The sequence below is a fragment of the Cyprinodon tularosa genome, unplaced genomic scaffold, assembly GCF_016077235.1.
Source record: "Cyprinodon tularosa strain WSP-4 unplaced genomic scaffold, ASM1607723v1 ctg746, whole genome shotgun sequence".
Taxonomy (NCBI): Eukaryota; Metazoa; Chordata; class Actinopteri; order Cyprinodontiformes; family Cyprinodontidae; genus Cyprinodon; species Cyprinodon tularosa.
In genome coordinates this window covers 212,976-230,000 of record NW_024039503.1, presented here as the reverse complement: position 1 = coordinate 230,000, position 17,025 = coordinate 212,976, and the positions used below count along the sequence as shown (strand labels likewise).

At 42.4% G+C, this 17,025-nt stretch overlaps 1 protein-coding gene across 1 annotated transcript in view; it reads right to left on the bottom strand.

Annotated features, from left to right (window-relative positions):
- slkb (STE20-like kinase b) overlaps positions 1–17,025 on the bottom strand; it is a 49,222-nt gene that overhangs the window by 19,887 nt on the left and 12,310 nt on the right. The window contains exons 5-7 of the mRNA XM_038269970.1: positions 14,349–14,421; positions 9,178–9,372; positions 9,024–9,105 (exon numbers count right to left, since the gene is read on the bottom strand). Of these exons, the coding sequence (XP_038125898.1) occupies positions 9,024–9,105; positions 9,178–9,372; positions 14,349–14,421 (350 nt within the window). The remainder of the gene's footprint in view (positions 1–9,023; positions 9,106–9,177; positions 9,373–14,348; positions 14,422–17,025) is intronic.

Genomic DNA, 17,025 nt, shown 5'->3' with positions numbered 1-17,025 from the left:
TGATGGTTCCAAACGTTTATTACAGGATTTTCCGTCATACAAACGCCCAAGACCACCGTGAACACTGCAAAATACACGGTGGAAAATATTCATCAGTGAAACCGTCATATTCCCTTATATGAATTATCAACTGAAACTTATTCAACAAAATATAAATTCTCTCAATTGTCCATACCGTATGCCCCTCCAACCAGAAGGTTAGGAGTTGCTAGAAGTCCTTACACGTCCATTTCTTCTATATTTCAGTTCTTTGCCTTTACTCTTGCACACGCCGACCGAGCATAAAACAAAACTCAGAATTTTCCATCCAAGGCATCACGTGATCAAGTGATAACCTAACCAGTGACGTCTCCATCTGACATTATTACAATATTTCCCAAAGTATGTACATATTAATCAAAAAACACAAAAATATGAACTGGATATTAAAAGTAAAACATATTCATATTCACAAAAACAAGAAATAAATTCACACAGAAAAATGCTTGTGTAACTGCGTTCACTACACTGCCACCAAAATTACAAAAGGTTTACTTTCACCATATTCAAAGAAATAAAACTTGTAATTTTCCAATAACTCCAAACTTAACCTTTACCCATACTTTCGATCAATACTTGTTATATTAGGTGATGGGCTCTTTCAATTTTCATGTTAATGCTGAGCTATTTTGAATAATGTTCAACTAACACAACTAATTTCTGCACTGGACGCTCAAGAAATGAAGGTTGTGTTAAGCGCTCACCTTTTGGTCCTAACTTACTTTGGCCTACTTGTATTTTCACCTTTCGCACGAGACCATCATCATCTTCCTCTGCCTCAACTACTCTAGCTAGTGGCCATTCATTTCTGGGAGTATTTTCATCTTTAACAATGACTACATCTCCAACCTGCACGTTTCGTCTGGTTGTATGCCACTGCTGACGAAGATTGATGTTGGTTAGGTATTCTCGGCGCCACCGGTTCCAAAACTGTTCTGAGAGATACTGCACTTTACGCCATCTTTTTCTTGCGTACAGATCTTCTTGAACAAACTTTCCTGGAGGTGGAAGGGGTGTCATAGTTTTCATCGTAAGCAAGTGATTGGGTGTCAAGGGTTCAGCACTTTTGGGATCAGAGAGGGTGTTTGTTGTCAGTGGTCGACTGTTGACTATGGACATGGCCTCGTAGAAGAACGTTCTTAGTGAAGAGTCATCCAGTCGTCCTTTAGCCTAAGCAAGGACAGAGCTCATCACGCTTCTGGTCGTCCGAATCTGACGCTCCCATATGCCTCCCATGTGACTGGCTTCGGGAACATTCATCAGAAAGTCACATTCCTTTCTTGCGAGATAGGTCGCGATCCTTTCCTTGTCAAGTTCCATCAAGCACTTTCCCAATTCATTCTTTGCTCCTATGAAATTCGTACCTTGGTCAGATCTGATTTGTCTGACTGTTCCTCTTATTGCAATGAAGCATCTTAATGCATTTAGAAATGCATCGGTTGTCAGGTCCTCGAGCATCTCGATATGAATGGCTCTAGAGCTTAGGCATGTTAACAACAGTCCATATCTCTTGTACTCCTTTCTGCCCTGCTTTGTGTAAAAAGGGCCAAAACAGTCGATGCCTGTATACGAGAAAGGAGGAGATGGCTCTATTCGATCAACAGGCAAGTCAGCCATACGCTGTTCTTCAGTTCGACCCCGCACCCTTCTACATGTCACGCAATTCCTGATGTGCTTGGCAACAACCTTACTAGCACCCATTATCCAGTAGCCGTTCGCTCTGAGATCGTTCAGTGTTTGCCCTCTGCCTTGGTGCTGTGTTCTTTTATGGCAATGGTCAAGTATCAGGTGCGTTACCACGCCTTCTTTAGGGAGTATTACAGGATGTTTGAAGTCTAGCGACGCTGATGACCTTCTTAACCTGCCTCCAACTCTGAGCACTCCATCCTCAAGAAACGGGTCGAGCTCATACATTTTGTGAGTTTTCCTGAGTTTCTGTGATTGGCTGAACAGTTTCAGCTCTTCTCCAAATGCTTCCTGTTGTGCCGCCTTGATCAGCACGAGAGCCGCTTTCTTTCGCTCTTCTACAGTAACAGGCCCAGATTTGTCTCTATGAGCCAGCCTCTGAATGCGAGCAATAACGTTAAGGCATGTGACCCAGTCTGAAAACCTTGCTAACCTTTTCAGGAGGTCATCTTCTTGCACAACATCTGTTTTCAGGACTTTGACCTCTGGGTCACCTATGAGAAGCTCTGGGGTTGTTGGGTTGGTCACAATTTTCTTTTCCCACAAGAACTTGGGTCCTCTTAGCCAATCTGAGGCCATTAGATCTGCCACCTTGAGTCCTCTAGATGCATGATCTGCCATGTTTTGACTTGTTTCAATGTAAAACCATTGATTGGGGTCAGTAGCGTCTCTGATCTTTTGGATCCGATTCGCAACAAAAACGTGAAAACGCCGGGCCTCATTCTTAATGTACCCCAGTACCACTTGTGAATCTGTCCAAAAGTACTCAGCATCGATTTTCAAGTCTAGCTCTTCTCTGAGGAGCTTGCTTACGGCTGCAGAAACTGTGGCAGCGGTGAGCTCTAGACGTGGGATACTGACAATCTTCATGGGTGCTACCCTAGCCTTGGCCATAACTAAAGTACAATGTACTTGTTCTTCAGCCACGATCCTGATATAAGAGCACTGCCCATAGCCGTCATTACTGGCATCAGAAAAGTGATGCAGCTCAATATTCAGGATCGTGCCAAGATTGTTGGGAATAAAGCACCTTGGTATTTGAGTGGTTTGAAGATTGTTCAGATCATTGAGCCATGTCTCCCACTTTGGCTTTAGTTCTGTTGGTACAGGCTCATCCCAGCCTACACCTCGCTTGCACATTTCTTGCAAGATTCTTTTCCCAGTCAAGATGTAGGGGGCCAGAAATCCTAGCGGATCATATATGCTGGCGACTGTGGATAAGATGCCTCGTCGTGTGGCTGTTCTTTCTTGTTGGACCACATTGAATGAGAAGACATCCATTTCGACGTTCCACTTCACTCCTAGCACTCTCTGAGCTGGTAGCTCTGTATAGTTCAGGTCCACGTCCTTGACTTCTGGAGCACGCTCACTCTCTGGAATGCTCTCCAAGACCGCTCTATTATTGCAAACAAACTTGTGCAGTCGCAGCTGTCCCTTCTGACAGACTTTTCTTGCTTCATGGACAAGTTGCTTGGCCTTTTCAACGGTATCCAGACTGACAAGACCATCATCCACATAAAAGTTTCTACGGATGAAGCTTGCCGCCATGGGCTACTCATGCTCATACTTGGTGGCGAGGTATTTCATGCCGTAATTCGCGCATCCTGGTGATGATGCCGCTCCAAATATGTGCACCCTCATGCGGTATTCCTTGGCCTCACTCGTTGTTTTCCCATTTTCCCACCACAGGAACCTCATAAAATCTCGATCTTCTGGAGTAACATGGAAGCGATGGAACATTTTCTCCACGTCACAATTGATCGCAATGGGATACTGTCGGAACCGACACAGCACTCCAGTCAAGGCGTTTGTTAAATCAGGTCCCGTGAGCAGGTGGTCATTCAACGAGGTGCCTTCGTATTTGGCAGAGCAATCGAAGACAACTCTGATCTTCTCTGGCTTTCGCGGGTGGTACACCCCATGATGTGGGATGTACCAGGTGTTACCGTCTTTTGGTGTTGCATGGACTTCCTCTGCATCACCATCTTTGAAAACATTGATCATGAACTGTACATAGTCCTCCTTATATTTGGGATTTCTGTCCATCTTCCCTTTCAGATGTTTCAGCCTAACTGTGGCTAGATGCTTGTTGTTAGGAAGCTGGGGACGCTCTCTAAAAGGAAGAGGCATCTCCAGATGACCATTGTCATTGTGATGAATTCCCTCATTCAGAATTTGTAGAAACTGAATGTCTTCTTGAGAGATTGTTCCATCTGTAGGATTTGTATCCTGAAAATCTCTCTCCAGAGCCTTAATTGCACATGCAGGTGTAATAGGTGGAATTTCCTTTACAGAGATGCGATAGCAGAGTCCAGCATTTGTTCCTCCACCAGTAGTAGGCATTTTGGCACCAACTACGCTCCACCCGAGGTCTGTTTTCACTGCATAAGGCTCATGTTCAGCTCCAGTAACGACTTCTTTCGGTTTTAGAGCTCTTACACAGTCGTAGCCTATTAGCAGTCCAGCAGGACAGTCTAGCAAATCTGGCATCTTGTCAGCTATGCTAAGCAAGTGTGTCCATCCCTTGGCTGTTTCCCGAGTTGGAATGCTGGTCTTCTCCAACGGGATATCTTCTCGAGTGTAAGCTGGAGGTAGTTCTATGCATTCTTCGGAACTGTATCCTCTGACCTTTAACCCACTGGCTCTGTGACAATTCACAATTGACCTGTCAATCATAGTTGACAACTTGAGTTTAACTGGCTCAGTGTGTACTTTCAGTTTTTCGCACACATCTTCAGTGACAAATGTATTGCTACTTTGTGTATCTAACAGAGCATACACTAAGATCTCTGGGCTAGTCTTGACAGAACTAGACAGCCACACCGGGACTATCATTGAAGTGCGGTCAGCATTGGTCATGTTCATACTACATGAAGCAGTAGAAGTACTGTCTCTTTGTTGGCTTACTTCAGGCTTTACCTCTTGAGCCGGTTCATCATGAAGTGGTGTTGGATGGCCTTTTCTACAAACATTGCATGTAGCCCTTTTCCGACAATCTTTTGCAACATGGCCAACTCTCAAGCAGGCGAAACACATATTGTTGGTTTTGACGAATGCTTTCTTCTCCTCAAGAGTCAGAGCAGCAAACTTTTCACATTTGTAAATGAAGTGGTTTTCTTGACAGCATATGCATTTTATTTGCTTCTTAATTTGAGCAGCAGATGAATTGACTGTCGAGCCTGCTGATTCACCTGAATCTTTAGCTGTGTGACCTTTTCCTTGAGCAACCTTTGTTGTTGTCACTAGGGTTCTGGCTTTGATGCGTTTCACTTCAGTGGCTGGTTTCTCATCTGCCCTCTTCAAAGCATGAAGCGAGGAAACCGGGTTGCAGGCAATGCGGGCCTCCTCGGCTAAGAAGTTTGAGAACGCTTCAAAACTTGGGTATGGCTTGCCATCATCCAATTCCTTGGTGACTAGTCGATTCCATCGAGCTGTTGCCCAGTCAGGAAGTTTCTGGAGTAGCTTTTGATTCTCCTCACAATCGTCCAGAACTTTAAGACCTGATATGTGAGGCATTGCATTTTTGCATGACACAAGAAAATCACTGAACTCTCTTAATTTCAGTGGCTCTTTTGGTCCTATCTTGGGCCAGCTACTAAGTTTACCCCTAAAGGCTCTTTGCACTATGAATGGATGGCCATAGCGCTTGTTCAGTGCATCCCAGGCTTGCGTATATGCTTCTTCATCGCTTCGGTAAAAAGTTCCTTCCAACACAGACAGTGCATCTCCGCTAATGTATTTTCTGAGATAAAACAGTCTATGTGCTGGGCTTGTACAGGTAGTCTCTATCAAGGCTTTAAAGCTGGTTCTCCATTCAGTGAATTTGAGAGGATCCCCACTAAACACGGATGGCTCAGGTGCTGGAAGTCTTGTCATCATAAGAGATTCTTTGAAAGCTTGAACTAGTGTCACGTCATTCACTTTTTGCTCTGACTGTTTTTCAGAACAAGGAGGGACTGGTGTGTCATGAAGAGTCTGAGCATATTGAGCTATGTTATGCTGAGTTTGGAACTGACTTGGAGACAGAGTTATGTTTTTCTTTTCTCCTTGGGGCTGACTTGGAGGCAAAATTATTTCTTGCTTCTCTCCTGTTTCAGCGTTCATTTTCATTTCCACCTCTTCATACACATCAAATTCAGCTTGCATAGCTTCCAGATCCCTTTGGTGTTCCAGCATTTTCAACTTCTCTTGCTGAGCAAACACTTCCTTTCTTTGTGCAGCTATTTCACTCTCTCTGTTTATTTCAGCACGTTTTGATGCTAAGCGTGCTGCTACTTCTGCTTTCTTTAATGACACTTGACTTCCTGCCACACTATGTGTGCCAGCTCTTGATACAGTGGACCCGTATATCGATTTCGCATCATCTCTCTGAAGTAATTTAGCGAGTGCTTCCTTCACTGCGACAGCATCAAACTCTTTGCCTGCATCTGAGCAGCGCATTTTTAACAGTGCAACTACTTCTTTGGTTACTGAGGTGCAGCTATCCATTCGCCGTCTTATGTCTTGGCTTGGTGTGGTCAATGCACGTAAGCTTTCGTACTCCTGTTTTAAGTGTGACTCATATTCTTCCAAAGTAGCAGTCATACTTTCAAGATGCTCTTTGTCACATTCTTCTTTGAGTTTGCTCCTAATGTACTGAACCTCACCTTTAAAGCTTACATAAGTTAACATAAACTTTCTTTCCTTTTTTGCACTCTCTTCTTTTGCATACTCAAGCCACTTTTCAGTTGGTTTTCTTTCTCTTTCTGATCGCCTGAGTTGTTCAGGTTCAGAAGCTGGTGAAGCTGGTTCCTGGCTCTCTATGCTATGTGCTTGCAGAGTGCTGTTAATTTCAGCAATGCGTTCGGTCATTTGGTCTCTTAATGATTCATCTGTTTCAGTTTCCAACTTGGTTTCTAAGTTTATTTTTTCTTCTTCAAGAGCCTGAATTACTCCCTCAAGTACAAGAGCTCTCTCTCTGCCTTTATCCATTTTCTGAATTATTTTGAAATAACACCAAGTAAAGTAGTAACTACAATCTTAAACCTTAGCAAAACCTATGCTGCAAGTAATCCTCAGTATTAATTTCAAACATCAATCCTACACATGTTAAACCAAACAAAAATCCAAAGTAGAAATGCCAACATCACTTATTAACACAGGCCAGAAATATTCACACAAATATGCACAAAATGGCCTTTTACTCTTAAATTCAAATATTTACAAGTTATAATGTCCTTTTCTTATCAACTGAAAAAACCTGGAATCCTAGGGCTGGTGTTAGGCTGCTACTCACGACCACAGCGCGCTGCTGCTCTCTTGTGGTGACTTGTGGAAACGACACAGTCCTTATCCTGCTTGCAAGCCGACACCCCGCCCTGCAAGGAAATGCAATCGTAACGTCCCCGCAGAGGTGGAAAGACGAGCTGCAGCCCTCCCCAGCCGCAGGCGAGCTGTCACCCCGAGCCGCCGACTAGTTATCTTCAAGCTGCGGCGGTCTTTTCTTCTTCTCCCCCGTCCATCTCGGCATGGCTGGCGAGAAGTTCACAGCTTGCATTCACTGCGCGGCATCCCTCGATGTTCTCGGGCCACGGGCTGCGCTGCACACGGTGCACGTGTTCACTATAGCTGCTCCCAACTTTTTCTAACTGGTTGATGAAAGTGCAATTATCCAACTGATGGTTCCAAACGTTTATTACAGGATTTTCCGTCATACAAACGCCCAAGACCACCGTGAACACTGCAAAATACACGGTGGAAAATATTCATCAGTGAAACCGTCATATTCCCTTATATGAATTATCAACTGAAACTTATTCAACAAAATATAAATTCTCTCAATTGTCCATACCGTATGCCCCTCCAACCAGAAGGTTAGGAGTTGCTAGAAGTCCTTACACGTCCATTTCTTCTATATTTCAGTTCTTTGCCTTTACTCTTGCACACGCCGACCGAGCATAAAACAAAACTCAGAATGTTCCATCCAAGGCATCACGTGATCAAGTGATAACCTAACCAGTGACGTCTCCATCTGACATTATTACAATATTTCCCAAAGTATGTACATATTAATCAAAAAACACAAAAATATGAACTGGATATTAAAAGTAAAACATATTCATATTCACAAAAACAAGAAATAAATTCACACAGAAAAATGCTTGTGTAACTGCGTTCGCTACAGTGAGCTACGAGCATGCAGACGACCCCAACGATAAAGCATGGTGTTTCAGGCATCATGCTATGGGAATGTTTGCCTCTGTGGTGCAGGGCCTATTTGCTGCATTCCAGAGAACATCGATCTGTTTACAGACTACCAAATAACTGCAGACCCGATTAATGACCTGACAGCAGCAAACAAACATCTGTTATAGAAGAACCTGATCCATCTTCAAATTGGATCTAAGGGAAAACAGGTTATTTCAGAAGCAGCATAATGGAGGAATGTGTCTCTCTCCTGCTGAGAAGTAAACCTGTTCACAGGTAGGAGCAGTCGGTCAACTCTTTGCAACAGCAGAATCAGAGCAATGAATCACAAGACCGCCTGATTTTCTGTTCATACAGTAAATGTTTGAGTTTGCAAAGAACAATGATCATGTTTTAATTTGGGGCTGAACGTCCCGTGGTGCAGATACTTTTAAAAGCTTTACTTTTTAAAAAGCAGTTCAGGATTATAAGGAGCTGCGACTTGACCCCACTGGTGACTAATCGTTGTTTGAGATGCAAACTGACTCTTTGATAACAGCTCAAACACTCCCTATTCGAGACCAGCTTGTTGTTTAAGCTGCCGGCCATCTTTCTCTCATCTCATTTGAAGCTGAAGAGTTAAAAACACAGGATTTAAACAGCGGATCTGCGTTTCCAGACAAAACTCACCTTCTTTGGTTTAGAAATCTGCTGCACATATTCTATGGCAGGCCTGATGATGTGAAGCTTCTTCGATATGAGAACCTTCATTGGTGGCAGACCACTGTTCTGGATTTTTATGCCCATGGAGTCTTCGTCTGTGCGTGCGGTATTCGCTGTGTGAGTCAGAACACTTCAAGCCTACCTGTCTGTCTGTCTGCACAGCGAGTGAATGAACGGCTCTGGCTTGAGCGAGCACCTTAAAGCCGACGGAAAAAGAAAAGCCTGCTCTGCTGACGTCAGCTCGGGGACAAAGGGATGAGTGCAGAAGGCTCAGCGGGGAAACAGATGTCGTGTCGGGCTACTTATACTCTGATAGCAGGTGGTGCACGAGTGGAGGTGGGGGGAGAAAGGGCTGTGCGGCCTAAAAGTGGCCAGGTGTTAGAGATCGACACACATTCAGAGAAATGTACCTGAAGAAGCTGCGGTGCGCTCCATCTGCTGTCCAGGTTCTTGTCCAGGCAGCGCTTCAGGAAATCACTGAACTCAGGAGACCTGAACGCAGTAAATTAGAGGAAGGGTCAAAGAGGAGCACATCTCAGAGCAGAGACACCAGCGGTGACTCACCAGCGTGACGGCTGCATCAGGGTGGGAGGGTCCGACTTGGCGATCTTCAGCAGGACCCTCATTGGGTTCATCTCGTGGTTCGGAGGCTCTATCTGTGCCAGCTCAATTAAGGTGACTCCAAGGGACCAGATGTCAGCCTTGTAGTCGTAGGGACGGTCCTTGGATGTCTCACACATTACCACCTCAGGAGCCATCCTGGAATATTTATGTCACTTTTTAAAACCTTTTTTTTTTTAATTATCAACTTTTTGTTTTCTGCCTCTTTAATCTGAAAACCCCAGAATAAAACAAAGAACCTGCCTTTAGCAAAGACCACGTGGTTAGTAAACAATATGAGCCATGTGTAAATTAATCTAATTATATATTCCATATATGCTATTCGGTACAACTAAACTGTAAAACCACCAAGTCACAGCTGTCCTTCTCTGCATGGAGAGATACAATGAGAAAAGCAGCCCAAAACAAGCTGTTGCACTGGAGAAGCTACAGAAATACAGCTCAGGAGGGAGATTTGATCAGTTATTCATTCCTGAAGGTCCTCTGCTCAGATGAATCCAAACTTTGAGGGCCGAAGGCAGAAAACTTTTTACTATCTGTCACTCTACACAACTCATCCTCCCTAAACTGTGAAGTATTTTAGTAAGATAATTTAACAACAGATTAAATGGTTTTGATTAAATACTAGTGCTGTCAAAATTATCGCGTTATTATCGCGTTAACGCAAGGCCATTTTAACGGCGAAAATTTTTTCAACGTGAGATTAATGCTATGTGGTTTTATGGTACAATTTTCAATGTACATCCCACTGCAGCCTGCGGAAAGGCGGGGCTATTTTCCCCCAGTGTATGCATTTCTCATAGGCTTCGAGAGCGGAGCTCCTTAAGGAAAAAAGACGCTCATACACTGGGTGACGCTAGTGCCTTTTCTTTAAGCCCCACCAACAACAAACATGTTGAGTGTCTGGTAACTAGTAGCAACCTGAAATACGCTGAGAAAACAGATTACTGAGGTGAAATGGAATCTGCTACGGCACTCTTGCTGTCTGTGTACGCCACAGGTCGGTATCGTGTGTGTGTGTGTGTGTGTGTGGGTGGGTGGGTGTGTCTGTGTGTGTTCTCATTTTTGTTAAGAGGCTGAAAAGTTACTTTCTAGAGCATAAACTTCCTCCATCTAGTGATGTCGGTCTATTGATTTTGATGTATTGATTGAAAATTGTTCATTGGGGCGAGAGTGGCGTTGGATGTAGGAGTTTGCTCTGTAATCGGAGGGTTGACGGTTCAAGCCCCGACTCCAACTTTCATTGTCGTTGTGTCCTTGGGCAAGACACTTCACCTGCATTGTCTACTGATGGTGGTCAGAGGGCCCGGTGGCGCCAGTGTACGGCAGCCTCGCTTCTGTCAGTGAGCCCCAGGGCAGCTGTGGCTACAATGTAGCTTGCCACCATCAGTGTGTGAGTGTGTGTGTGAATGGGTGAATGAATGTAGTGTAAAGCGCTTTGGTCAAGTCTCCTAACTTGAATAAAGGCGCTATATAAGTGCATGCCATTTACCATTACCTTGGTTAATTAACATCTAATGTTAACTGTACTACATTTTATAGCAGTAGGGTAAAATGCTTGTCTTTGTTCAAAAGACTGTATTAACTGTAAAGACTGTCTTTTACATCAGCCTGTTTTCAGGGCCTTTTTTTTGGCTACATATTTGTTATTTTTTGCTACATGCCTCCCCATCTTCTTGCCTTATGTTTCTATGGCATAAATCAGTATCTGTGACCTGTTTTCATTTTAAAAAAAGAACATTGGCACAAACCTAGCCTGTATGTATTTTTTGTATGTCATCGAGAGTATTTAAATGATTTTCAATCAGAAAAAAAATTTGCGATTAAAATGCGATTAATCGCGAGTTAACTCAGGCATTGATGCGATTAATCGCGATTAAAAAAATTTAATCGATTGACAGCACTATTAAATACATAACATATTATTCAGTAATTTTATTTTTTATTTTATTTTACCTGTGCAAATGCAATAGAGGATTTAAAAACAGTGAAATATTCTTAATTTAAAATCAATTTGCCCTTATTATGATCAGACGAATAAGATGATCTGTCAATAAGTATTTTTGACCTTAAAATATAATTATATATTATACTCTTCAAATAAGATACTGGATGTTTTTTTTTTCCTTTATTTTAAATTTAAAGGCACACTATGCAACATTTTTCAGTTAATTAATGTGTTCCATAACGTTTTGGATGAAAAAATGAGTAATTTCAGGTTGAACAAAGGTATTCTTGGTCGCCCTGGTGGTCTGTGGGGGAAATACCGCACTTGCAATTGCAGGAGCACCGACCCGCACCCACAGGCTCAGAAGTCTCGCGAGAGTCGGTCTTGCTTCATGGCGAGAACTGCTACACCCCCCAGTTCATTCAGATTATTATCCTGCCTTCAATATTTTTTCTGTCGGAGCCGCTCAGACCCCCACATACCAGTGGTGCACCGACAGTAGGAATCCCTTCATCAGCAGCCTCTGGCCGGGTCGCCTCCTCGCGGTTCACCGCGGCAGCTGGTAGGTGAATTTCATCTAAATAATCCAAACTGCAGGCAGCAGGATAATAATAGCGAACATATTCTGCCGGCAGATTTCTACATTTTAAGTTAATTTAGGCTTTAATAAACTGTTTAAGAGGAGTGATCATAGCTCTCCGATCATCAGCGCTGTGTCTCTCTCCCTGCCAGCTCCCAGATCAGCTTCTCTGATTGGTTGACGCGGCGCGTCGAGCAGCAAAAATTCAATTTTTCCATCTCGAGCAGCAGCGCGTTTGCGGTGCGTCACGCGCGTCAGATGCTTAGTCATTTGTTGCGTTCGCCTGTCTGCTAAGCTCAAAACAACCGCGCCTGGCTTGACGGAGAAACCAGGAGAACAGCTGTGCATATTTACGACAGTGCACTTTTACTTTCGCCCTCTGGGGGGAGCCTCGCTGGAAAATCAACACCGGTTGCATAGTGTACCTTTAAATCATCTTATTCTTTGTGCAAACTGTTTTACTTACCCAAACAAAGCAAAAGAAATACAAGTTTTTTTAAGAAAAACTGACTTGGATTTGAATATTTTGCAGGGTTTCCACTGGGATCGAGAAACCTTGATAGATATGCATTACACGTGGTATGGCGGGGTAGCGAGGCTTTGGACGTCATCGATTTTGGCCCCTCCCTTATATAAAGCAAGCCTTGATATGCGCTTTGCGGGAACGTACGCTCCACACACCTCGGTTTATCTCATAACATCACTAGTCTTCTACAAACCTCCACACAACTTGACAGAAAAATGTCTAAATAATGATCCTCCAAAAGGAACTGAATGCAGAAAAAATATATAAGTAATGGAAAGATTGACTCTGACTCTGAGAGGTTCAGAACAAAAATGTGGAAAATACTGAAGAAAATGAAAGAAATGGAAAATGTAAACAAGGCTGTTTTTTTTATTTTAGCGATGGGTGGGTATGTATGCGAGAGTGTGTGTAGAATTCCATCTGTTTCTCTTTTTGTTTTGTGATCATTAATGAAATACCCTGGTCCTAGTGCCACCTTCTGTCTTCCTGTCTCTCTAATGTGTGAGTCATAAAGATTAAAAAGGGTCAAACAAATCGAAGACTCACCATTGACCTTAAAAATTCCCATTAATAAGGACCTAAAAGACATCAGGAAGACAGATAAAGATAGAGAATCAAAGACACTTCCATTGGTTGAGTAGATGGGGCAATGGACCCAAATACAAGTTATCCTGGAAGAATACATGCAGTAATAGCTGGACATGTGACCAAGCATAGAACACTTTTCAGATTTACGTTGCAAAATAAATTTCCTGACAGTTATGACAATTATATATATTGTATGAAATTGTGTTCTATCAAACTCGTCCTATAGTCACTCTATTACAGATGGAATCATGTACCTAAAGTAATTTCTCCCTGGGATTATTAAAGTATTTCTGATTCTGATTCCTGGTTGATGGGACAGGTGTTGTGAATGAAACGGTGCCCAGCTTGAAAGAGCTCCTGTGTGTCGCTGAATGTGTGCATTGATGACTGAAAGACATCTTCTGCCTCCATTTATCTGTTTACTACAGTGTCTTGAATGTGGACTTAAAGACATTTCAATTAGTGTTAAAAATTGCAGGGGGAATAAAAAAAAAGAAAAAAGTTTAATCAACCGAACCTTTCGCTACCCCCATGCAATACCTCCGTGGACCCTCTAGGGGTTTGCTGACCCCCTGTTAAAGACCTCCGCTCTAGATAAGAAATTCTTACTTTATTCATTTAGTGGGGGAATAATAATTAACACAGTCAGATAAATACAAACAAAATGAACATTTTGCCAAATAAAACAAAAAGTATCACCATCATAGCCAGCCGTAGTTTACACACAGCTATGCAGAGAGAGGGCTGCTACAGACGGGCTGCGGTTAGCCCTGGCTGACGTTAGCCTTGGAGCTCCACTGGTTGCCGCAGTTCTCTCAACTTCGGACAATTTTTTTTTTAAATCAGTAAAGTGAAGCTTCAGGATATAATGTTTTTATAATTATAATTTTTTTTTTTTTTCTGACACTTTTTATGTTTTGTACGGTGACCTTGAGTGTCCAGAAAGGCGCCTTTTTAAATAAAATGTATTATTATTATTATTATTATTATTATGTTCTCACCTAAAATGGTCTTAAAATGTACTTTTATTGAACAACAGCAACAGAAAAAATTAATTTTAACTTAATACTCTTTTAGCGCTCCATTGAAAGCTGCTGCTGCCACAGTGCATGCTGCGATAGCTGTCAATCTCAAGAACAGACAAGTCTGCTCTGATGCATGCTGGGTAAAGAGGGAGGGGCGAGAACAACATCCGGGGACTTTATCTGTTCTTGGTCTGTTTCTCTTGTGAATTGGAACAGTACTAGCGCTGAGGCTGATGACGTTTCACGAGCACAAGAGAACGCACAAGTACACAGATTGAGAAACGGCCGAAGTCATTCTTTTCTTGAAATAGCATTTTTCCTTTGACTTGTACAGGTAAACATGTACATTTGCCAATGGAATAATATAATTCACATTTAAAATCGGAAAAAAACCCTCTAATTTAAAGGAGTGAAGATCAAACCATCTTCAGCTGATCCTACACTCACCAGTAAGGAGTTCCGATGAAAGAATCCCTCCGTTGCAGCGTTTTGGTGTTTTTTGCCGACACGCCAAAATCAGCTGAAAGGCACATGATGGAAAAAAGCAAAATAAAATGAATCAGGAAAACCAAAGCTTAATCTGAATCAGGATTGCTTGTGTGGAAGTTCCTGCAGGCAGATACTCGGACACCTCTGTTCGACTCGTAAGGCTGTGTTACAGCGTCCTCTGTGGTCAGCAGTTCCAAACAACTCATGGCGGACAGGAAAGCCACAAACCCATAACCAACAGCGATGTAATTTTTGTCACATTTTATTTTATCTTATAGCTCTTGTCTTAAACGGTACAAATGTTACACTGCAGATTTACTCAGAGGGATTGTTTCTGTCCTTTTTAAGGAGGCTTTTGATAAATATCTGTTTTTTATTTGCTTGACAATGACTGCAGATTAGACCCAAAGTCGTCATTAAACTCAATATTCTGATGGCTGTACACCACAATATCTCTGCTATGTTTTATTCTATAAATGTTGGATTTGAATCGGAAAAGACTTGATAACGCCCAAATATGTTGTGTGATCTCTGGGTTTTTTTCTCTCTTTTTTTCTCAAATCACAGCTTTTCAGCCAATGTAGCTTCTGCAGGCAACAGATAAAGAAGCAAAGGCTACGTTCACACTGCAGGCCTTGATGCTCAATTCCAATTTTTTAGTGAAACCCAATTTTTTTGCATTCCCGTTCACATTTCCAAATTTATGCGACTTGTTTGTGATCTCCTGAGTGAACTGCAGTCATACGAGGCAAGTGTCCTGCATGCGCAGTAGAGGACAAAAAGACGTCACATGCCAGCATGCTCTTTTTTTCTGGAAGTAAACATGGATGGTAGTACCGGCGCGCATCTAGCGGTCTTTTCCAACCATAAAAACACAATCTTTTCAATATGGTTAAATATAAATACTGCTCTCCGCATCATCATCTGCCATGGTTGTTGTTTTTCTTGCCGCTTCTGTGTAGCAAGACGCATAATAGTGACCTTTGTCAAGTATATATGACATTCAGGTCGGATGACTCCGACCTGGCCGTTCACAGACAGGTCGCATTTGAAAAGATCAGATTCGTATCGGATTCAGGACTGCAGAGCCAAGTGGCCTGGATCGCATTGTAAAATAATCGGATCTGTGTTGTTCAGACTGCCATGAAAAGATCAGATTCAGGTCGCATATGGGCAAAAAAATTAGCCTGACGTATGCTGCTTCAATTCTAGTCAGAATATGAGTCTGATACTGCTCCATAGAGCTGTGATTATGGGGCGTGTTTCGAACGAACCAGGGAAAAAAATGCCTCTGCATTCAATTGGCTAGACCTACAACCAATAAGAGCAACGGAGTGCGTGACGTATGTTAAGCGACGCATAGTTGTTGTCAACAAAAATCAAAGCGTGCAGTTGCACGCCTAGAATAAGAAGATGAGCCTTGATCGCGTTTCTCTGTTCCTCTTTTAAAATTAATTTGCTGTCGATATCTTCTAGAACAGACCTAATAGCAGAATCTACACACCTCAACTCTCCAGCGGCAGCCATTGTTGTTGTCATACAAGCACGCGATGATGACGTGGTATAATACGTTACTGTTGATCATCTGTCCATCATCGTATAAAGCCCGCCCTGACAATTGATTGGCCCGACCAGATATTGGGCAATGCCAGACCGAACGTCCCGACCTCAAACGTTGTGGGCGGGACTAAGTTCGGAATGGCACCCAGGCTACAAAAAAATGGATTTGGGTCACTTCAGGCTGCAGTGTGAACGTAGCCAAAGTCTACTGCTAAACATTCCACATGTGAAATGAGCCAGCCTTAAGGGCTCTCATGAACATGTAATATAAAATAAAAAGCTAAAACTACAAGTGTTGCAACAACTGAGTATAGCACAGGGGTTATGATCTATATGATGTCATTCGACACCACAGCAGTTTTTCTCTGTGAGACAGAGGATCTGAAATGTTGGAACTACTCCCCTAATTAATCCTAAACACAGTGGCGGCTGGTGGAGTTTTGTCTAGGTTCACACCAGTATATTTATATGAATGCCAACAACAAAATACATTATAAAAACACTTTATAAAAACAAAACAGAATTTCTTCTACAGGCTTTGTGAAGGTAAATCTATGTTTTGCATGGTCCAATATTGTTTCACAAACCTAAAAAATAATGTACCAGTTTAAAAATAGAGAAGCTATTAGTCTGTTTTATATTTTATATATATATATAAGGGATGGAATGGTTTATGAAAACCGTCTGAACCGTTCGGTTCGACTGTCTCGGTTCGATTCGCGTATGTTTCGTTCGGTTCATGCGCTGCTGCATTTTCTCATAGGCGAAGCGTTTACACTCCAGAGCAGAAGGTGGCGGTATTGCGACCAAAGCCAACCACCAGTAGTAAACAAGAAGAAGGAGAAGGGAAGCAGCGTAGCCGGGTGTAGCAGAAAAAAAATCATCAAAATACAGCATCGATCCAACGAAAAATGGAATGACGCTCTACTAATCATTAAAGATTAAATATTTATCTTGCACATCTAAAAATATATATCAATATATTTCGAAATACTTTACATATTTATTTAAAATGAGATTAGAAAAAACTATATTTATTTTTTTTTCCTGTCTTAATAAGGGTCATTGGGCGTGT